Source organism: Oncorhynchus tshawytscha, linkage group LG08 (genome assembly GCF_018296145.1).
Source record: "Oncorhynchus tshawytscha isolate Ot180627B linkage group LG08, Otsh_v2.0, whole genome shotgun sequence".
Classification (NCBI taxonomy): domain Eukaryota; kingdom Metazoa; phylum Chordata; class Actinopteri; order Salmoniformes; family Salmonidae; genus Oncorhynchus; species Oncorhynchus tshawytscha.
In genome coordinates this window covers 66,646,667-66,671,814 of record NC_056436.1, presented here as the reverse complement: position 1 = coordinate 66,671,814, position 25,148 = coordinate 66,646,667, and the positions used below count along the sequence as shown (strand labels likewise).

At 48.3% G+C, this 25,148-nt stretch overlaps 1 protein-coding gene across 1 annotated transcript; it reads right to left on the bottom strand.

Annotated features, from left to right (window-relative positions):
• Window positions 1-350: 350 nt before the first annotated feature.
• On the bottom strand, window positions 351-24,958 carry LOC112256068 (spondin-2-like). Its single transcript, XM_042325868.1, has 6 exons — window positions 24,775-24,958; window positions 16,339-16,558; window positions 8,185-8,405; window positions 2,010-2,201; window positions 1,500-1,671; window positions 351-1,360 (listed from the first exon to the last, which is right to left on the bottom strand). The coding sequence occupies exons 2-6, from the start codon at window positions 16,556-16,558 to the stop codon at window positions 1,173-1,175; spliced, it is 993 nt and encodes a 330-aa protein (XP_042181802.1). The 5' UTR covers window positions 24,775-24,958; the 3' UTR covers window positions 351-1,172.
• Window positions 24,959-25,148: the final 190 nt, after the last annotated feature.

Genomic DNA, 25,148 nt, shown 5'->3' with positions numbered 1-25,148 from the left:
TCCTTATGTAATACATGTATCACTAGCCACTTTAACTATGCCACTTGGTTTACATACTTATCTCATATGTATATACTGTACTCGATATCATCTACTGTATCTTGCCTATGCTGCTCTGTACCATCACTCATTCATATATCCTACATATTCTTTATCCCCTTACACTGTGTATAAGACAGTAGTTTTTTTTGGAATTGTTAGTTAGATTACTTGCTTTTTATTACTGCATTGTCGGAACTAGAAGCACAAGCATTTCGCTACACTCGCCTTAACATCTGCTAACCATGTGTATGTGACAAATAAAATTTGATTTGAAGACTGTTCAGCTCCCTTGGCATTGGCAGAAATCAAAGGAAACAGACGTTTCTATTTACTGAAAACTCCTCCATTTGTATTTATTTCATCATGAGTTACACAAGACACAACATAACATACAGTATATACAAAATGTGTCCTACAAATTAAACGAGTGAACAGATATAACTGCAAAAACAAAACCTGTATCCCTTTTTATTTTATAAAACTGTCCCTCTCTTGGCTAGGGTTTCTGACATGGGGTACTGGGCTATAGTTAGCCTTCAGTTGTGTCTTGTGAAAAGGGTATTTATAAATCTGTCTGTGTGGTTGTTGAATGATGGCTGTGCGCTGAGCTGAGCATCATGTAAGATTCCCATATAAATCAATGCCCCAGGTTCGACAAAGTAAGAGAGTATTATTTATGTGCAAGGACATACTCTACATAACTGTGTCTCTCTTATGTCCACTGATAATGTCATTGGTCTCTTTTGCCATGTGGGTGCTTGTCATCGATCAACAACAGTGTTTCTTAATACAAGTCCTCAAGGAAAAGTATTAGAGGACTGGTTTGACTTTAGATTGACTTTAGTACTCTATACCAAGACCACATCAAAAAGTAAACTCCATTTAATACAAAACTGGCATTCTGCAGTGAAAGAGTCCCTTGCTTGCATTATTGTGGTCTGTTTGTGGTCCAGCAATGTGTATGAGTCCCAGTGTTAACTTGGAGATGGGCATGGGAGTCGCTCCAACTAGAAATTGCCCCTGTTCTAGGATCAGCTTACCGTTCCCAACCTAATCCTAACCTTACTGGCCTGAACCTGAAAGGCTTTAGATCGGTGTCTAGGGGCAACTTCACCCTACTCTGTCAGGGGTCACTGGGGCTTCAGGCAGTTGTGTGCCGTGCACTCGGTCTGCTCCTCCATCTCAGGACAGGGGGCTCCAGCGTTAGCTGGCCACAGGAGGATGTAGCGGGTACGGTGGCGGACCCCTCCACTGGAGCAGGGCCCCAGACACAGACCCCAAGATGACCACAGAGACACCTCACAATCCAAAGGTGTCTCTGAGAGGTGGATAGAGAGAGAGAGAGAGAGAGAGGTAGTGAATTAATAGCACATAAATACACTGAATTGTGATAAACAGAGTGAGAGAAAGAGAGATTTGAAAGAGGCATGCACACGACTGTGTCCATGTCAACCTACCTGAGAAGCGTTGAGGGTGGATAGGGTGAGGCAGAATGTGATTGGACATGGGAGTTTGACGGGAGGATGAACGTGTCTGTCTGGTTAGCCGTATGGAGGCTATGGGCGGCAGCTCTGTGAGACGGGGGTAGTAGAAGGAGTTGGCTGGGTGCTTGGGCATCTGGGAAGTAATCTGGAGGGGGACAACAGCACATAGAAAACTGTCAACAACAAACTCTAAAACACAAAATAAAATCAGATAATTACCGGTACTCATTAATAATTCAAAGCTGTGTGCTTGAACTGTGACATTATGTTAGTGGGAAAAATAAATTAGGCCTACACTTTCAAGTCTTTCATATTGGGGTAATGTTAGCAGCATACCTACATAAAAAGGGGTGGGCCGCTTCCCCGAAACAGGCTATGTTTGGTCTATTTAAAGCCTAGTCATTACAGAGGAAGGGGTAACCTCCATGGCCCTCTTTCCCCCTCAGGTATAAGTGAAAAGAGGGGCGAAGTCATCTATCTCACCTGTGTGATGTTTTCCTGGGGGACAGTGGGGTAGTTGGGAGAGGAGAAAGTGAAGCCGCTGTCCGTTCCTGCATCAAAGGGTTGAAGGTCAAGGGTCACTTCCTGTTTCCACTTGCCGCCTTCACAGAGGTTGAGACTGTCCACCCCCACGAACCAATCAGGGCTGGGGATCACTTTCACCATCAGAGATAGCTGTGTCCATAGAGGGAGGGAAGGAGTGGGAGAGTGGGAATGAGAGAGTTTAGTTCCAGTACACTATTCAGATCCTGTTTGTGTAATATTGGCTGTGCTAATAAGACAGGTTATAGCTGATGCTAACACACACATGGGTGGACAAAATTGGTCCTAGTTGTGTAAAAGCCTGAAGTGTGTCCGCTGTTTCCTGTATGAGGTTAAATGCCCGCTATTCAGGGCTCTAGGCAGGGCTGGGACAAGATTGGGTGGGGTGGACAGGCTTGGGTAGGGGAGGATGGATGGGCTTGGATGGGATAGTGTGGCACCTATATACCGCCTAGTATATAGGTCCTGGAAGGGCCTCCCGAGTGGCGCAGTGGTCAAAGGCTGTGCCACTAGAGATTCTGGGTTCGAGTCCAGGATCTGTCGCAGCCTGGCCGACACCGGGAGCCCCATGGGGCGGCGCACAATTGACCCAGTGTCGTCCGGGTAAGGGGAGGGTGTCGCCGGGAGGGATGTCCTTGACCCATCGCACACTAGCGACTCCTGTTGCGGAAACGCTCGCCAGGTGTACGATGTTTCCTCCAACACATTAGTGCGGCTGGCTTCCGGGTTAAGTGGGCATTGTGTCAAGAAGCTGTGCGGATTGGCTGGGTTGTTTTTCGGGGGACGCACGTCTCTCGACCTTCACCTCTCCCGAGTCCGTACGGGAATTGCAGCGATGAGACAAGACTGAAAAGAGACAAGACCAATTGGATACCATGAAAATGGGATAAAAATGATAAAATAGGTCCTGGATGTCAAGAAGCTCGGCCCCAGTGATGTACTGGGCCGTACACACTACCCTCTGTAGCGCCTGGTCGGATGCCGAGCAGTTGCCATACCAGGCGGATGCAACCAGTCAGGATTGTCATGACGTTGGCCTGGGGATAGGTTTATGACAGTCATAAATACCTCTTTCCCCCTTTTTCCTCTCTCCACTCTGCTGATGTTACATTTGCAAACCCCTTGGTTAACATAGAGATTCTGGGAACATCAGAAGGTGGGGGGAAATTAACTATATTCTGGTAATCCGACCAATTGAACATATGCGGTGGTACTTAATGAATATGATGTCAGTTCAGTTGTCATCTGAGACATTCTCATCAATGATAAGATGACAAACTCTACAGTGGAAAGTCTACACATCAGAGTTATCGGATTCACGTGGAATTGTTGTTCAATTTAAATGTTTGAATATTAAATTATTCGTGATGGGATGAAATGTGATTTTAGCTTCTAAAATGTGAGATTTGGGTTTTCATAAGATAGGGCTCTCCTCATTCAGTGGCCCGCCCCTGTGACGGGACATGGGCTATAAAACTTTTCAAACACACCCTCTTCTCCCTTCCTATACAAGCCCTTGATGACAACATAACCTTCTTTTCCGAGGACGACGGTCCGATGTCAGAATGGTTCAGATAATAACTACAGAACGAAGCCAACATCAGCGTGAGCTTTGGTTGCGAATGGTATGAACTTTGAACTCGTATTCACTGCAGAAGTGATACCTCCTAGCCGTTGAGTTAGCAACAGCAGATGCAAACGAGGGTTAGGAAGGAACAGACAGAGTATCCCGTCTACCACACAACGACGTTACTACAACGTATTCAATTTACCAGCAATTTACTAGGTCTTTAAGAGTTTATTCGGAAGATAACAGCTCTATAAATATTATTAGTGGTGCCCGACTCTCTAGTTAATTACATTTACATGATTAGCTCAATCAGGTAATATTAATTACGGATAAATTATTTTATAGAATAGCATGTCATATCACTTAATCCGGCATAGCCAAAGACACGACAGGATGCTCTCAATGATGCACCTGTAGAACATTTTAAGGGACCCATGCCAAATCTTTTCAGTCTCCTGAGGGGGAAAAGGTGTTGTCGTGTTGATCAAATTTGATTTGAAGGCCAGAGACACTCACTGACACACACTGATACCTAATATTGACACTCCATCTAGGCATGATCTCCCCAGGGCCCACAGAATCCCAGGCCCCAGTCAAGAGAATGAAAAATCCCCAACCTCAACCCGCCCAAACCTGGCAGTACCAGAAGTTTAGGGGAAATATGCATGACTGTCCGATTTTCTCTGGAAGCACTAGTCTGTAGAAATGCAGTGGTTTCCTCATGCAAAGTAGATCAGATTGGTTCTGGCTGCAGTAGGCTTACACATAATTTGTGCCTACCAACAGGCACAGATCAGCAACATTGTGTGTGTGTGTGTGTGTGTGTGTGAGCGAGCGTGCATTAGCCTACGTGTGTTTCTCTTTGTGTATTTCCAGATGCGGACAATTTGATCTATCATTGTCAGTTCCACACAAAGGCTGACATCTCCATCCCCGTTCTCAGCCTTGTTGCCCGCAGATCTAAAAACAGATTGGCTAGATCAGCACAGACATCACAGTCAGACGCCAGCACAGATCAGAAAATGCCAGACAAGCGCTAGCCTTCAGTATGGGGCAGCCAGCACTGGAGGGAGATGCTTTTCTTGGGGGTTGTTTTTGCTCCAGGCGAAGACAGGCAGTGGAATTACTAATAAACAATATGTTGGTCACCAGCACCTCACCTTCAGGAACTACCCCCCCCTCCACCCCCCCCTTCTTTCCACACTTCTCACCCATCTCTTCCCCCTCTCTCCACTTGTCTCGCGCCCGCTCTCCACTTGTCTCGCGCCCGCTCTCCACTTGTCTCGCGCCCGCTCTCCACTTGTCTCGCGCCCGCTCTCCACTTGTCTCGCGCCCGCTCTCCACTTGTCTCGCGCCCGCTCTCCACTTGTCTCGCGCCCGCTCTCCACTTGTCTCGCCCTCCACTTGCCCGCTCTCCACTTGTCTCGCGCCCGCTCTCCACTTGTCTCGCGCCCGCTCTCCACTTGTCTCGCGCCCGCTCTCCACTTGTCTCGCGCCCGCTCTCCACTTGTCTCGCGCCCGCTCTCCACTTGTCTCGCGCCCGCTCTCCACTTGTCTCGCGCCCGCTCTCCACTTGTCTCGCGCCCGCTCTCCACTTGTCTCGCGCCCGCTCTCCACTTGTCTCGCGCCCGCTCTCCACTTGTCTCGCGCCCGCTCTCCACTTGTCTCGCGCCCGCTCTCCACTTGTCTCGCGCCCGCTCTCCACTTGTCTCGCGCCCGCTCTCCACTTGTCTCGCGCCCGCTCTCCACTTGTCTCGCGCCCGCTCTCCCGCTCTCCACTTGTCTCGCGCCCGCTCTCCACTTGTCTCGCGCCCGCTCTCCACTTGTCTCGCCCCGCTCTCCACTTGTCTCGCGCCCGCTCTCCACTTGTCTCGCGCCCGCTCTCCACTTGTCTCGCGCCCGCTCTCCACTTGTCTCGCGCCCGCTCTCCACTTGTCTCGCGCCCCGCTCTCCACTTGTCTCGCGCCCGCTCTCCACTTGTCTCGCGCCCGCTCTCCACTTGTCTCGCGCCCGCTCTCCACTTGTCTCGCGCCCGCTCTCCACTTGTCTCGCGCCCGCTCTCTCCACTTGTCTCGCGCCCGCTCTCCACTTGTCTCGCGCCCGCTCTCCACTTGTCTCGCGCCCGCTCTCCACTTGTCTCGCGCCCGCTCTCCACTTGTCTCGCGCCCGCTCTCCACTTGTCTCGCGCCCGCTCTCCACTTGTCTCGCGCCCGCTCTCCACTTGTCTCGCGCCCGCTCTCCACTTGTCTCGCGCCCGCTCTCCACTTGTCTCGCGCCCGCTCTCCACTTGTCTCGCGCCCGCTCTCCACTTGTCTCGCGCCCGCTCTCCACTTGTCTCGCGCCCGCTCTCCACTTGTCTCGCGCCCGCTCTCCACTTGTCTCGCGCCCGCTCTCCACTTGTCTCGCGCCCGCTCTCCACTTGTCTCGCGCCCGCTCTCCACTTGTCTCGCGCCCGCTCTCCACTTGTCTCGCGCCCGCTCTCCACTTGTCTCGCGCCCGCTCCCACTTGTCTCGCGCCCGCTCTCCACTTGTCTCGCGCCTCTCTCCACTTGTCTCGCGCCTTCTCTCCACTTGTCTTGCGCCCTCTCTGCACTTGTCTCGCGCCCGCTCTCCACTTGTCTCACGCATGCTCTCCACTTGTCTCCACTTCAGTCCTCAACTAAGTGTGAGGGCGAGGAAAAACATCCATCCACCAGAAGCAGACAGCAGCTCCAGGCAGCCCAGAACCCACCTAGCCTGGCTAGCATCCCTCCCAGTCCCAGCACCAGCCTCAACCCAGAACCCAACTAGCCTGGCTAGCATCCCTTCCAGTCCCAGCCCCAGCCTCAGCCTAGAACCCACCTAGCCTGACTAGCATCCCTCCTAGTCCCAGCCCCAGCCAAGAACCCACCTAGCCTGGCTAGCATCCCTCCCAGTCCCAGCCCAGAACCCACCTAGCCTGGCTAGCATCCCTCCCAGTCCCAGCACCAGCACCAGCCTCAGCCCAGAACCCACCTAGCCTGGCTAGCATCCCTCCCAGTCCCAGCCCCAGCCTCAGCCTCAGCCTAGAACCCACCTAGCCTGGCTAGCATCCCTCCCAGTCCCAGCCCCAGCCCAGAACCCACCTAGCCTGATTAGCATCCCTAATAGTCCCAGCCCCAGCCCAGAACCCACCTAGCCTGGCTAGCATCCCTCCCAGTCCCAGCCCAGAACCCACCTAGCCTGGCTAGCATCCCTCACAGTCCCAGCCCCAGCCCAGAACCCACCTAGCCTGGCTAGCATCCCTCCCAGTCCCAGCCCAAACTCAGCCCAGAACCCACCTAGCCTGGCAAGCATCCCTCCCAGTCCCAGCCCCAGCCCAGAACCCACCTAGCCTGGTGAGCATCCCTCCCAGTCCCAGCTCCAGCCTCAGCCAGCCTGGAACCCACCTATCCTGGATAGCATCCCTCCCAGTCCCAACCCCAGGCAGCCGAGAACCCACCTATCCTGGCTAGCATCCCTCCCAGTCCCAACCCCAGGCAGCCGAGAACCCACCTATCCTGGCTAGCATCCCTCCCAGTCCCAACCCCAGGCACCCTAGAACCCACCTATTCTGGAAAGCATCCCTCCCAGTCCCAGCCAGCCTAGAACCCACCTATTCTGGATAGCATCCCTCCCAGTCCCAGCCAGCCTAGAACCCACCTATTCTGGATAGCATCCCTCCCAGTCCCAACCCCAGGCAGCCTAGAACCCACCTATTCTGGATAGCATCCCTCCCAGTCCCAGCCAGCCTAGAACCCACCTATTCTGGATAGCATCCCTCCCAGCCCCAGCCCTAGGCAGCCTAGAACCCACCTATTCTGGATAGCATCCCTCCCAGGCCCAACCCCAGGCAGCCTAGAACCCACCTATTCTGGATAACATCCCTCCCAGTCCCTACCCCAGGCAGCCTAGAACCCACCTATTCTGGATAGCATCCCTCCCAGTCCCAACCAAAGGCAGCCTAGAACCCACCTATTCTGGATAACATCCCTCCCAGTCCCAACCCCAGGCAGCCTAGAACCCACCTATTCTGGATAGCATCCCTCCCAGTCCCAGTCTCATTCCTAGCTTCAGCCCAAGCCCCAGAATACCGCTCCAGTCCCAACCTAACATTGCAGCCTAAGCCCGGGCCCTAAATTCATCAGGGGAGACAGCAGACATAGACCAGGCAGGACGGATGAGGGAGTTTGTGGCCACAGGGCTGGATGCTAAACTTAGCCTGATTGGAACACTGGAAAAGACTAGCGAAGTGTTTGGTCAGGGAGGGTGGATTGAGTCAAGGGGTTTGCCTTTGGTGGGGCCGGGTCATGAGTTGACTATGGATTGAGTTGAGGAGTGTTTGTTGCTAAGGTTTTGTGGTGGGAGCGGAGAGCAGAACAGAGTTGATAAAGTCATGGCGTGTCTGTATATTTAGAGAGAGAGAGGAACTGGACCTTGGAAAGGGTTGTGGAGAGGTTTATGGAAAGCAGTAACGTGTGTGTAAATGGTGGTGTGTGGGCGCGTGCGTGCTGTGTGTGTGTCTGTGCGTGTGTATATCATGCCTACCAGTGGGCTCCGTGGTTGCAGCAGCAGTTCTGTGGAGCTGTGCCCGATGCCAGTGGCGATGCCTGCTGTTCTGTACATGGCACCGACCACTCGTCTCTTCCTGGCATCCTTCGCCCCCTTCACCAGATCTACCGTCACCCCTACCTCAGCAAAGTTCTGCACCCCTATACTAGCCAGCGCCCCCTCCTGAAACAGCCGGTGCTGCTTATTATGGGTGATAGCTGTTGGGAGAGGACAGGGAGACAAGTTATTTTTTAATCCTGTGAAAATGCATCTCTCCTTCCTTAATGTCATCACCAATACCTTTACTAATACTAAGACCTTTACACACACCAATACCTTTACTCACGCCTCACACCAAGACCTTTACTCACACCAAGACCTTTGCACACACCAAGACCTTTACTAATACTAAGACCTTTACTAATACTAAGACCTTTACTCACACTAAGACCTTTACTAACACTAAAACCTTTACTAATACTAAGACCTTTACACACGCCTCACACCAAGACCTTTACTCACACCAAGACCTTTGCACACACCAAGACCTTTACACACACCAATACCTTTACTCACGCCTCACACCAAGACCTTTACTCACACCAAGACCTTTGCACACACCAAGACCTTTACTAATACTAAGACCTTTACTAATACTAAGACCTTTACTCACACTAAGACCTTTACTAACACTAAAACCTTTACTAATACTAAGACCTTTACACACACCAATACCTTTACTCACGCCTCACACCAAGACCTTTACTCACACCAAGACCTTTACACACACCAAGACCTTTACTCACACCAAGACCTTTACTCACACCTCACACCAAGACCGTTACTCACACCAAGACCGTTACTCACACCAAGACCTTTACTCACACCAAGACCTTTACTCACACCAAGACCTTTACTCACACCAAGACCTTTACTCACACCAAGACCTTTACTCACACCAAGACCTTTACTCACACCAAGACCTTTACTCACACACACAAGACCTTTACTACACTAAGACCTTTACACCAAGACCTTTACTCACACCAAGACCTTTACTCACAAGACCAAGACCTTTACTCACACCAAGACCTTTACTCACACCAAGACCTTTACTCACACCAAGACCTTTACTCACACCAAGACCTTTACTCACACCAAGACCTTTACTAATACCAAGACCTTTACACACACCAAGACCTTTACACACACCAAGACCTTTACACACACCAAGACCTTTACACACACCAAGACCTTTACACACATCTCACACAAAGACCGTTACTCACACCAAGACCTTTGCTCACACCAAGACCTTTACTCACACCAAGACCTGTACTAATACCAAGACCTTTACTCACACCAACACCTTTACTCACACCAATTCCTTTACTACAACTAACACCTTTACTCACACCAAGACCTTTACTAATACTAAGACCTTTACACACACCAATACCTTTACACACACCAAGCAATTTACTAATACTAAGACCTTTACACACACCAAGACCTTTACTCACACCTCACACCAAGACCTTTACTCACACCAAGACCTTTACACACACCAAGACCTTTACACACACCTCACACCAAGACCTTTACTCACACCAAGACCTTTACACACACCAAGACCTTTACTCACACCTCACACCAAGACCTTTACTCACACCAAGACCTTTACACACACCAAGACCTTTACTCACACCTCACACCAAGACCTTTACCCACACCAAGACCTTTACACACACCAATACCTTTACTAATACTAAGACCTTTACACACACTAAGACCTTTACTAATACTAAGACCTTTACTAATACTAAGACCTTTACACACACCAAGCAATTTACTAATACTAAGACCTTTACACACACCAAGACCTTTACTCAGACCAAGACCTTTACTCACACCAAGACCTTTACTAATACTAAGACCTTTACACACACCAAGACCTTTACTCACACCAAGACCTTTACACACACCAAGACCTTTACTCACACCTCACACCAAGACCTTTACACACACCAATACCTTTACTCACACTAAGACCTTTACTCACACCAAGACCTTTACTCACACCAAGACCTTTACTCACACCAAGACCTTTACTCACACCAATAACTTTACTCACACCAATAACTTTACTCACACCAATAACTTTACTCACACCTCACACCAAGACCGTTTCTCACACCAAGACCTTTACTCACACCAAGACCTTTACTCACACCAAGACCTTTACTCACACCAAGACCTTTACTAATACTAAGACCTTTACACACACCAAGCAATTTACTAATACTAAGACCTTTACACACACCAAGACCTTTACTCACACCTCACACCAAGACCTTTACACACACCAACACCTTTACTCACACCAAGATCTTTACTCACACCAAGACTTTTACACACACCAATACCTTTACTAATACTAATACCTTTACTCACACTAAGACCTTTACTAATACTAAGACCTTTACTCACACCAAGACCTTTACACACACCAATACCTTTACTAATACTAAGACCTTTACTCACACCAAGACCTTTACTCACACCAAGACCTTTACTCACACTCAAGACCTTTACTCACACCAAGACCTTTACTCACACCAAGACCTTTACTCACACCAAGACCTTTACTCACACCAAGACCTTTACTCACACCAAGACCTTTACTCACACCAAGACCTTTACTCACACCAAGACCTTTACTCACACCAAGACCTTTACTCACACCAAGACCTTTACTCACACCAAGACCTTTACTCACACCAAGACCTTTACTCACACCAAGACCTTTACTCACACCAAGACCTTTACTCACACCAAGACCTTTACTCACACCAAGACCTTTACTCACACCTCACACCAAGACCGTTTCTCACACCAAGAACTTTACTCACACCAAGACCTTTACTCAGACCAAGACCTTTACTCAGACCAAGACCTTTACTCAGACCAAGACCTTTACTCAGACCAAGACCTTTACTCACACTAAGACCTTTACACACACCAAGACCTTTACTCACACCAAGACCTTTACTCACACCAAGACCTTTACTCACACCAAGACCTTTACTCACACCAAGACCTTTACTCACACCAAGACCTTTACTCACACCAAGACCTTTACTCACACCAAGACCTTTACTCACACCAAGACCTTTACTCACACCAAGACCTTTACTCACACCAAGACATTTACTCACACCAAGACATTTACTCACACCAATACCTTCACTTACACCAAGACCTTTGCTCACACTTCACACCAAGACCTTTACTCACACCAAGACCTTTACTCACACCAAGACCTTTACTCACACCAAGACCTTTACAGACACCAAGACCTTTACTCACACCAAGACCTTTACTCACACCAAGACCTTTACTCACACCAAGACCTGTACTAATACCAAGACCTTTACTCACACCAATTCCTTTACTAATACTAAGACCTTTACTCACACCAGACCTTTACTCACACCAAGACCTTTACTCACACCAAGACCTTTACTCACACCAAGACCTTTACTCACACCAAGACTTTTACTAATACTAAGACCTTTACTCACACCAAGACCTTTACTCACACCTCACACCAAGACCTTTACTCACACCTCACACAAGACCTTTACTCACACCAAGACCTTTACTCACACCAAGACCTTTACTCACACCAAGACCTTTACTCACACCAAGACCTTTACTCACACCAAGACCTTTACTCACACCAAGACCTTTACTCACACCAAGACCTTTACTCACACCAAGACCTTTACTCACACCAAGACCTTTACTCACACCAATTCCTTTACTCACACCAAGACTTTTACTCACACCAAGACTTTTACTCACACCAAGACCTTTACTCACACAAGACCTTTACTCACACCAAGACCTTTACTCACACCTCACACCAAGACCTTTACTCACACCAAGACCTTTACTCACACCAAGACCTTTACACACACCAAGACCTTTACTCACACCTCACACCAAGACCTTTACTCACAAGACCTTTACTCACACCAAGACCTTTACACACACCAAGACCTTTACTCACACCAAGACCTTTACTCACACCAAGACCTTTACTCACACCAAGACCTTTACTCACACCAAGACCTTTACTCACACCAAGACCTTTACTCACACACAAGACCTTTACTCACACCAAGACCTTTACTCACACCAAGACCTTTACTCACACCAAGACCTTTACTCACACCAAGACCTTTACTCACACCAAGACCTTTACTCACACCAAGACCTTTACTCACACCAAGACCTTTACTCACACCAAGACCTTTACTCACACCAAGACCTTTACTAATACTAAGACCTTTACACACACCAAGACCTTTACTCACACCTCACACCAAGACCTTTACTAATACTAAGATCTTTAGACCCCCCTTTCTGATATCTTACAGTCCCACTGTTTTCTTTACTTTGGGACGGATGGTTGCCTTTGTTCTCTCAATGCCCTTAAGAACTGATGTTCTTATCTTCTTTGTCCCGTCACTTCCCATTATAAGCCACATGTGACCTGGCCCAGGATCAGTTGTTATTTGGCTTGCAGAGGGTCAGCAACCACAGTCTCAGTCTGTCTCATAACATCTCTGCCTTACCTCACCACACACACACACGTAAACACACACTCCAGACGCACCCAAAAAACACACATGATCCTGTTTCTCCTCAACCGCCGTCACTTACACACTTAATTTAATTTCCATAGTAACAGGTTTCCTACAAGCATCAAGTCCCTGAAACCCTATAATAACATGTCACATTTCAAATTATTCCTGCAAATAAATGATCCCCCTCCTCAACTCCCAGACCCCTAATGGGTCATGGTTTTCTTCTCCAGCTGTAACAAACTCCATTCATTGGCCCCTCTGACTAATGACCCTCTTGTATAACTTTCTTCCCTGGGCACCATGTCCCTGACCCCTGGTGGCCTCCAGTCTAAAGTCATCAGAGACGTGTCCATGTCCCCAGGGCCTACAGCATGTGCAAGGTTACTGTCTCTATATGCAGAAACAGGCCATCCCCCTCTGGCAGGCTGACAGGGCATGGCTGGTAGTTCTGGAAGCCAGACAAACCAACGGCGGCCACAGACAGTGATGCAGAGATCAAGTCTGGCGCACACACATCTCTGGCACACGCATCTGCCATCCATCCACGCTGGTAAGGCAGGGCAGCAGAGCCAAGTAGATCCTGATCCCCCTTTCCCCCCTCCCTGAGTGAGGTAAGATATCTGACCCCACCACACCCTAAAAAACATCTTAGCACTCATATGCCTCCGGACTCCAGCAGCCCACAGATGGCGAGAAAAGGAGAGAGGGACAGAAGGAGAGAGAGAGTAGGGGGAAGGGACAGAAGGAGAGACAGAAGGAGAGAGAGAGTAGGCCGAAGAGACAGAAGGAGAAAGAAGGAGAGACAGATGGAGAGAGAGAGTAGTGGGAAGAGACAGAAGGAGAGAGAGAAGGAGAGACAGATGGAGAGAGAGAGTAGGGGGAAGAGAGAAGGAGAAAGAAGGAGAGACAGATGGAGAGACAGAAGGAGAGATAAGGAGAGACAGAAGGAGAGAGAGAGTAGGGGGAAGAGGCAGAAGAAGAGAGAGAGTAGGGAGAAGTGACAGAAGGAGAGACAAGGAGCGACAGAAGGAGAAGGAGACAGAAGGAGAGACAGAAGGAGAGACACAAGGAGAGACAGAAGGAGAGACAAGGAGAGACAGAAGGAGAGACAGAAGGAGAGACAGAAGGAAAGACAGAAGGAGAGAGAAGGAGAGACAGAAGGAGAGACAGAAGGAGAGACAGAAGGAGAGAGAAGGAGAGACAGAAGGAGAGAGAAGGAGAGACAGAAGGAGACAGAAGGAGAGACAGAAGGAGAGAGAAGGAGAGAGAATGAGAGACAGAAGGAGAGAGAAGGAGAGACAGAAGGAGAGACAGAAGGAGAGAGAGGAGAGACAGAAGGAGAGACAGGAGAGAGAGAAGGAGAGACAGGAGAGAGAGAAGGAGAGAGAGAGGAGAGACAGGAGAGAGAGAAGGAGAGACAGGAGAGAGAGAAGGAGAGACAGAAGGAGAGACAGAAGGAGAGAGAATGAGAGACAGAAGGAGAGAGAAGGAGAGACAGAAGGAGAGAGAAGGAGAGAGAGGAGAGAGAAGGAGAGAGAAGGAGAGACAGAAGGAGAGAGAAGGAGAGACAGAAGGAGAGAGAAGGAGAGACAGGAGAGAGAGAAGGAGAGAGAGGGAGAGACAGGAGAGAGAGAAGGAGAGAGAAGGAGACAGAAGGAGAGACAGAAGGAGAGAGAAGGAGAGACAAGGAGAGACAGAAGGAGAGACAGAAGGAGAGAGAAGGAGAGAGAAGGAGAGAGAAGGAGAGACAGAAGGAGAGAGAAGGAGAGACAGGAGAGAGAGAAGGAGAGACAGAAGGAGAGACAGAAGGAGAGACAGAAGGAGAGACAGAAGGAGAGAGAAGGAGAGACAGAAGGAGAGAGAAGGAGAGACAGAAGGAGAGAGAAGGAGAGAGAAGGAGAGACAGAAGGAGAGAGAAGGAGAGACAGGAGAGAGAAGGAGAGACAGAAGAGAAGGAGAGACAGAAGGAGAGAGAGGAGAGACAGGAGAGAGAAGGAGAGACAGGAGAGAGAAGGAGAGACAGAAGGAGAGAGAAGGAGAGACAGGAGAGAGAGAAGGAGAGAGAGGAGAGACAGAAGGAGAGACAGAAGGAGAGACAGAAGGAGAGAGAAGGAGAGAGAGAGGAGAGAGAAGGAGAGAGAAGGAGAGACAGAAGGAGACAGAAGGAGAGACAGGAGAGAGAGAAGGAGAGACAGAAGGAGAGACAGAAGGAGAGACAGAAGGAGAGAGAAGGAGAGAGGAGAGACAGAAGGAGAGAGAAGGAGAGACAGAAGGAGAGAGAAGGAGAGACAGAAGGAGAGAGAAGGAGAGACAGAAGGAGAGAGAAGGAGAGACAGAAGGAGAGAGAAGGAGAGACAGGAGAGAGAGAAGGAGAGACAGAAGGAGAGACAGAAGGAGAGACAGAAGGAGAGACAGAAGGAGAGACAGAAGGAGAGACAGAAGGAGAGACAGAAGGAGAGACAGAAGGAGAGACAGAAGGAGAGACAGAAGGAGAGACAGAAGGAAAGACAGGAGGAGAAAGAGAGTAGGAGGGAGAGAGAAAGGTAGCCGCCCTGCTTCATCTGGTAGTGTTTTGCTTGACTGCCTCACCACTCTCTACCTCCCCTTCACTGTTTTCCTCATTAGTGTCTCTCTGTCTCTCCGCAGGGCCAGGCTATGGGGGGAAAGAGAGGCCCGAGGCGGGTTAATTGGCCAGCTGTGAGCCCTCAAACATCCAACACTTGATCAGGTGAGGAAAGGAGCAGGCCGAGCCAGTATCCCTGACTGGCCTGCTTTCCCGGACTGGCCTGCTTTCCCGAACTGGCCTGCTTTCCCGAACTGGCCTGCTATCCCGAATTGGCCTGCTATCCCGGACTGGCCTGCTATCCCGGACTGGCCTGCTATCCCGGACTGGCCTGCTATCCCGGACTGGCCTGCTATCCCGGACTGGCCTGCTATCCCGGACTGGCCTGCTATCCCGGACTGGCCTGCTATCCCGGACTGGCCTGCTATCCCGGACTGGCCTGCTATCCCGGACTGGCCTGCTATCCCGGACTGGCCTGCTATCCCGGACTGGCCTGCTATCCCGGACTGGCCTGCTATCCCTGGCCTGCTACTGGCCTGCTATCCCGGACTGGCCTGCTATCCCGGACTGGCCTGCTATCCCGGACTGGCCTGCTATCCCGGACTGGCCTGCTATCCCTGACCTGCTCTCTCTCAAAATAGCCCTCCTCGGTCCCCCTTTTCAATTGGGAGCCCTGAAGTGAATGGACTTGAGAGATGAGTGAAGGCATGAGTGTCCTTTCCATTCACCAACCAGTTGCCATGAGGGGAAAAAGGCAAAGAGATGAGGCCATTATAGATAATTGAGACAATACCAATATGGTTTGTAATACTGTATGGAGCTTATGCTGTATATGTGTTCACATCCACTTCTTTCTGATCATCAAGGGGATATCATGAAGTGTCTGGTAGTGGTTAGGGCCTGATTTTGGACTGAGTTGGTGGCTCATCTTACCCATGAGTTTGGACCACTGTGCGGGGGGACGGAACAGTGGGTACTGTTTAGGGAACGTCTGGGGGCTCCAGTGACCCGTGAAGACCAGAATGTAGGAGGCAGGGCCTTTGACTGTACACTCTGTCCCATTGGTCGGCATGGCGAAGGACAGGGTCAGCTTCAGGAGCACCACCAGCAGCTGCTGCAGCCAACCAAAGGACAGGAGCTCCGATGGCATCATCTAATGTGGACACAGAGAGAAGTAAAGTGTCAATCAAAAGTGTCCTCAACAGGAAAATGGTTAGGGTTTAGACTCAAATGATGTCAATTAGCCTATCAGAAGCATCTAAAGCCATGACATAAATTTCTGGAGCTGTTTAAAGGCACAGTCAAGTTAGTGTATGTAAACTTCTGACCACCTGGAATTGTGATACAGTGAGTTATAAATGAAATAATCTGTCTGTAAACAATTGCTGTGTGTGAGAATGTGAATGTGTGAGAATGTGAATGTGTGTGTGCCCCAGTTCTCTGTACTTTTGCCATTGTCCAGCACAGCTTTAGCGCACAGGGCTACTCTCAACAGCACCACATTTGTTATATTTGCACCAAATGTAAAAGTCAGTTAAGAACAAATTGTTATTTACAATGATTACCTATCCCGGCCAAACCCTAAACAGGACGACGCTGGGCCAAATTGTGCGGCGCCCTATAGGTCTCCCAATCCCTGCCTGTTGTGATTCAGCCTGGAATCGAACCAGGGTCTGAACTAGGCCCATCTCCCGGCAAGCCGAAGATGTCCATCAGCCAATTCTTGGGCTACAATACCTCTTTTGCCAATTGGCCTGGACCCGTTACTGGCGACACGGAGCCCCGCCGATCCATCAAGACTGGTCTGCCGACTTAACAGTCCGAGGGGGTTTCAACAGGCTCGTCCGTTGCGACGTCCCCCGGAAGCCCATATGCTAGCCCCGGCTCAATAGCTGTCTGAATCGTCGTGTCTCCAGCTCGCCTAGCTACTCACTGGACCCTATGATCACACGGCTACACATGCCTCTCCTTAATGTCAATATGCCTTGTCTATTGCTGTTTTGGATAGTGATTATTGTCTTATTTCACTGTAGAGGCTCGAGCCCTGCTCAACATGCCTTAGCTAGCCCTTTTGTTCCACCCCCCACACATGCAGTGACCTCACCTGGCTTAAACGGTACCTCTAGAGACAAAACTTCTCTCATCGTCACTCAATGCCTAGGTTTTCCTCCACTGTACTCACATCCTACCATACCCTTGTCTGTACATTATGCCTTGAATCTATTCTTCCTCGCCCAGAAACCTGCTCCTTTTACTCTCTGTTCCGAACGCACTAGACGACCATTTCTTTTAGCCTTTAGCCGTACTCTTATTCTACTCCTCCTCTGTTCCACTGGTGATGTAGATGTTAACCCAGGCCGTGCAGCCCCCAGAATCACTCCCATTCCTCAGGCGCTCTCATTTGTTGACTTCTGTAACTGTAAATGCCTTGGTTTCATGCATGTTAACATTAGAAGCCTCCTCCCTAAGTTTGTTTTATTCACTGCTTTAGCACACTTCGCCAACCCGGATGTCCTAGCCGTATCTGAATCCTGGCTTAGGAAGGCCACCAAAAATCCTGAAATTTCCATCCCTAACTATAACATTTTCCGACAAGATAGAACTGCCAAAGGGGACGGAGTTGCAATCTACTGCAGAGATAGCCTGCAGAGTTCTGTCATACTTTCCAGGTCTATGCCCAAACAGTTCGAGCTTCTAATTTTAAAAATGAATCTCTCCAGAAACAAGTCTCTCACTGTTGCCGCTTGTTATAGACCACCTTCAGCCCCCAGCTGTGCCCTGGACACCATATGTGAATTGATTGCCCCCCATTTATCTTCAAAGTTCGTACTGTTAGGTACTGTTTGTATTGTTAGGTGACCTAAAAAATGTAGAACATAGCCCTTGGTTCACCCCAGACTTGACTGCCCTTGACCAGCACAATAACACATCCTGTGGCATTCTGCATTAGCATCGAATAGCCCCCGTGATATGCAACTTTTCAGGGAAGTCAGGAACCAATATACTCATTCAGTTAGGAAAACTAAGGCTAGCTTTTTCAAACAGAAATTTGCATCCTGTAGCACTAATTCCAAAATGTTTTGGGACACTAAAGTCCATGGAGAATAAGAGCACCTCCTCCCAGCTGCCCACTGCAAAGAGGATAGGAAACACTGTCACCACCGATAAATCTACGATAATCGCTAATTTCAATAAGCATTTTTCTACGGCTGACCATGCTTTCCACCTGGCTACCCCTACCCCGGCTGACATCTCAGCACCCCCTGCAGCAACTTGCCCAAGCCCCCCCCAACAAAATCTGGATACCTACAAAGCAGCACAATCTGGACCCTCTCTTTCTAAAACGTTCCACCGGAATTGTTGCAACCACTATAACTAGTCTATTCAACCTCTCTTTCACATTGTCTGAGATCCTCAAAGATTGGAAAGCTGCCGCGGTCATCCCCCTCTTCAACAGTCCCAAACTGTTATAGACCTATATCCATCCTCTCTGCCTTTCTAAAATCTTTGAAAGCCAAGTCAACAAACAGATCACCAACCATTTTGAATCCCACCGTACCTTCTCCACTATGTAATCTGGTTTCTGAGCTGGTCATGGGTGCACCTCAGCCACGCTCAAGGTCCAAAACAATATAACCGCCATCGATAAAAGACAGTACTGTTCAGCCGTCTTCATCGACCTGGCCAAGGCTTTCGACTCTGTCAATCACCACATTCTTATCGGCAGACTCAATAGCCTTAGCTTCTCAATTGACTGCCTCGTCTGGTTCACCAACTTCTTCCCAGATAGAGTTCAGTGTGTCAAATCGGAGGGCCTGTTGTTCGGACCTCTGGCAGTCTCTATGGGGATGCCACAGGGTTCAATTCTCAGGCAGACTCTTTTCTCTGTATACATCAATGATGTCGCTCTTGCTGCTGGTGATTCTCCGATCCACCTCTACGCAGACGACACCATTCTGTATACATCTGGCCCTTCTTTGGACACTGTGCTAACAAACCTCCAAACAAGCTTCAATGCCATACAACACTCCTTCCGTAGCCTCCAACTGCTTTTAAATGCTAGTAAAACTAAGTGCATGCTCTTCAACCGATTGCTGCCCGCTCCCTCCCACCCGACTAGCATCACTACTCTGGACGGTTCTGACCTAGAATGTGTGGACAACTACAAATACCTAGGTGTCTGGTTAGACAGTAGACTCTCCTTCCAGACTCACATTAAGCATCTCCAATCCAAAATTAAATTTCGCAACCAAGCCTCCTTCACTCATGCTGCCAAATACACCCTCATAAAACTGACTATCCTACCGATCCTTCACTTCGGCGATGTTATTTACAAAATAGCCTCCAACACTCTACTCAGAAAACTGGATGTAGTCTATCACAGTGCCGTCTGTTTTGTCACCAAAGCCCCATATACTACCCTCCACTGCAACCTGTATGCTCTTGTTGGCTGGCCCTCAATACATATTCGTCGCCAAGCCCACTGGCTCCAGGTCATCTATAAGTCTTTGCTAGGTAAAGCCCTGCCTTATCTCAGCTCACTGGTCACCATAGCAACACCCACCCGTAGCACGCGCTCCAGCAGGTATATTGCACTGGTCACCCCCAAAGTCAACAATTCCTTTGGACGCCTTTCCTTCCAGTTCTCTGCTGCCAATGACTGGAACGAATTGCAAAAATCACTGAAGCTAGAGTCTTATATCTCCCTCTCTAACTTTAAGCATCAGCTGTCAGAGCAGCTTACCGATCACTGTACCTGTACACAGTTAATCTGTAAATAGCACACCCAACTACCTCATCCCCATATTGTTACTTATCCTCTTGCTCTTTTGCACCCCAGTATCTCTACTTGCACATCATCATCTGCACATCTATCACTCCAGTGTTAATGCTAAATTGTAATTTTTTCACCTCTATGGCCTATTTATTGCCTTACCTCCCTACTCTTCTACATTTCCACACACTGTACATAGATTTTTCTATTGTGTTATTGACTGTACGTTTGTTTATGTGTAACTGTGTTGTTTTTGTCGCACTGCTTTGCTTTATCTTGGCCAGGTCGCAGTTGTAAATGAGAACTTGTTCTCAACTGGCCTACCTGGTTAGATAAAGGTGAAATAAAATAATAATAATAATAATAATGTGTGTGGCTAATATGGCCAGTCCCTCCTCCCTGCAGTATTGGAACAGCAGAGCTGCAGCCGCTGAGATGATCAGATGACAGAACTGTGCGATCAATGCAGGTTCCTCTCTGCTTCCATACTCATGGTATTTTTATGGTTGCCTGTTAATCTTTGCAGTTCATAATATACGTTTAGAAGGGAATGGGAATGCTGACATATACGGCTGCAAACAGTGACCTGTCGCTGGAGCCTACTGGTGATACACCATGAGTAGAAGAGTAGAGGTTTGGAGCAGCCTACATTAGAGGTAACATTATATGGCACTAGAAATAGGCTTCAGGGACAATGTGTTGTATGATGGGTTTGTGTGTTGGCTCATTTTAACTGTCTGCATTCTGTGCTTGCCAGCTGTTTAGGGGGCTCAGATATGTTAACCTATAGAAACATCACATACCATGCAGATAGGTTAACCTATAGAAACATCACATACCATGCAGATAGGTTAACCTATAGACACATCACATACCATGCAGATATGTTAACCTAGACACATCACATACCATGCAGATAGGTTAACCTATAGAAACATCACATACCATGCAGATATGTTAACCTATAGACACATCACATACCATGCAGATAGGTTAACCTATAGAAACATCACATACCATGCAGATATGTTAACCTATAGACACATCACATACCATGCAGATAGGTTAACCTATAGAAACATCACATACCATGCAGATATGTTAACCTAGACACATCACATACCATGCAGATAGGCTAACCTATAGAAACATCACATACCATGCAGATATGTTAACCTAGACACATCACATACCATGCAGATAGGCTTAACATCACATACCATGCAGAAAATCAGACATCACATACCATGCAGATATGTTAACCTAGACACATCACATACCATGCAGATAGGTTAACCTATAGACACATCACATACCATGCAGATAGGTTAACCTATAGAAACATCACATACCATGCAGATATGTTAACCTATAGACACATCACATACCATGCAGATAGGTTAACCTATAGACACATCACATACCATGCAGATAGGTTAACCTATAGACACATCACATACCATGCAGATATGTTAACCTATAGAAACATCACATACCATGCAGATAGGTTAACCTATAGAAACATCACATACCATGCAGATATGTTAACCTATAGACACATCACATACCATGCAGATAGGTTAACCTATAGACACATCACATACCATGCAGATAGGCTAACCTATAGAAACATCACATACCATGCAGATATGTTAACCTAGACACATCACATACCATGCAGATAGGTTAACCTATAGACACATCACATACCATGCAGATAGGTTAACCTATAGAAACATCACATACCATGCAGATAGGTTAACCTATAGACACATCACATACCATGCAGATATGTTAACCTATAGACACATCACATACCATGCAGATAGGTTAACCTATAGACACATCACATACCATGCAGATATGTTAACCTATAGACACATCACATACCATGCAGATAGGTTAACCTATAGACACATCACATACCATGCAGATAGGTTAACCTATAGACACATCACATTCCATGCAGATATGTTAACCTATAGAAACATCACATACCATGCAGATAGGTTAACCTATAGAAACATCACATACCATGCAGATATGTTAACCTATAGACACATCACATACCATGCAGATAGGTTAACCTATAGACACATCACATACCATGCAGATAGGCTAACCTATAGACACATCACGTACCATGCAGATAGGTTAACCTATAGAAACATCACATACCATGCAGATAGGTTAACCTTTAGACACATCACATACCATGCAGATATGTTAACCTATAGACACATCACGTACCATGCAGATAGGTTAACCTATAGAAACATCACATACCATGCAGATAGGTTAACCTATAGACACATCACATACCATGCAGATAGGTTAACCTATAGACACATCACATACCATGCAGATAGGTTAACCTATAGACACATCACATACCATGCAGATATGTTAACCTATAGACACATCACGTACCATGCAGATAGGTTAATCTATAGAAACATCACATACCATGCAGATAGGTTAATCTATAGAAACATCACATACCATGCAGATAGGTTAACCTATAGACACATCACGTACCATGCAGATAGGTTAATCTATAGAAACATCACATACCATGCAGATATGTTAACCTATAGACACATCACGTACCATGCAGATAGGTTAATCTATAGAAACATCACATACCATGCAACAACCTTTCAATATCCCTCTCCCTTTCGAGTCTTGACAGTGGCAATGGAAAGTTGTTTTGTGCAAATCTCTCAACAATCAGTATGTCATCGTATGGGACTAACTGACATTAGAAATAGAAGGGTTGGGAGTGCAGTCAGGATACAGGAGGAAATATACCAGAAACCGACTCACCAAGATTAACACACCACAGACACACCACAGACAGACCACTGACACACCAGAGACAGACCACAAACCACTGACACACCACAGACCAATGACAGAGCACTAACATACCACAGACCTGTGGCACACACCAGAGACACACTACAGACCACTGACATACCAGACACCACAGACCACTGACAGACCAGAGACACACCACAGACCACTGACACACCACATCACAGACCACTGACAGACCAGACACACACTACAGACCACTGGCAGACCAGAGACCACAGACCAGACCAGAGACACACCACAGACAGATCAGAGAGACACCACAGACCACTGACAGACCAGAGACACACCACAGACCACTGACAGACCACTGACAGACCAGACACCACAGACCACTGACACACCACATCACAGACCACTGACAGACCAGACACACCACATCACAGACCACTGACACACCAGACCACTGACAGACCACATCACAGACCACTGACACCCACATCACAGACCACTGACAGACCAGAGACACACATCACAGACCACTGACAGACCAGAGACACACATCACAGACCACTGACACACCACATCACAGACCACTGACAGACCAGACACACCACATCACAGACCACTGACACACCACAGACCACTGACACACCACATCACAGACCACTGACACACCACATCACAGACCACTGACACACCACATCACAGACCACTGACACACCACGACACACCACATCACAGACCACTGACACACCACAGACCACTGACACACCACATCACAGACCACTGACACACCACATCACAGACCACTGACACAGACTAACAGCACAGGTACATGCATTGTCATCAACACAGAAACAGCACCAACATATTCATTATCATCAGCCAACCCAGACACAGCCCAGACACTTTGTATTGTTTATTTAACTAGGCAAGTCAGTTAAGAACAAATTCTTATGTACAATGACAGCCCAGACAGCCTCATACTCAGCCCAGACAACCTCATACTCAGCCCAGACAACCTCATACTTAGCCTCATACTCAGCCTCATGCCCAGACAGAGCCCAGACAGACTCACTCAGGCACATCTCAGACAGCCTCATACTCAGGCACATCCCAGACAGCATCATACTCAGCCCAGACTCAGCCTCAGCCCAGACAGCCTCATACCCAGACACATCCCAGACAGCCTCATACCCAGACACATCCCAGACAGCCTCAGCCCAGACAGCCTCATCCCAGACACATCCCAGACAGCCTCATACCCAGACACATCCCAGACAGCCTCATACCCAGACACATCCCAGACAGCCTCATGCCCAGACACATCCCACTCAGCCTCATACTCAGCCTCATACCCAGACCAGACAGCCTCATACCCAGACAGCCCAGACAGCCTCAGACACAGCCCAGACTCAGCCTCATACCCAGACACAGCCCAGACAGCCTCATACTCAGACACAGCCTCATACTCAGCCTCATACCCAGACACAGCCCAGACAGCCTCATACCCAGACATAGAGGAGGAAAGAGACAGCACTCAGACAGCCCTCTCACCATTGCCTTTTGGTAACCGGAACATACACACAAACATAGCATCTTAAACACACACTGTACCACCCCACACACACAGGGACACACAAATCCAGACTCACACAGAAATATAAAAACATTTAGAGACGTGCAGTTTTTACCAGTACACACATGCACACACACACGCTCACTAATACTCATGCCGGTACTCAGTGTGAAGGGATGCAGACTGAATTTCTTACCTGGTCAGGACGAGTCGGTCAGTGACAGAGGATATATCAGCAGGACAGCTCCAGCCACTCTCTCTTATTCTCTCTCTACTCCGTGTGGTTGCAGGATCAGGGAGCCTTATCACAGTCTCTCTCTCCAGATATACCTTTCTTACAACCCTCCTCCTTCATTGTATCCCCTTGTATTCCCCTTCTCTCCTCCCCCTCTCTTTGGCTCTCGCCCCCTACCTCTCCTTGTATGGAAAGGCACTGCATAGCCCCCACCCTCCTCTACAGTAGCTATCTCTTCCTCCCCCTCTCCCTCCCTCCCTCCCATTCTCTCCCACTCTGTGTACACACACACACACACACACACACCTTCTCCCACTTGCTCTGTGTTGCTGTGT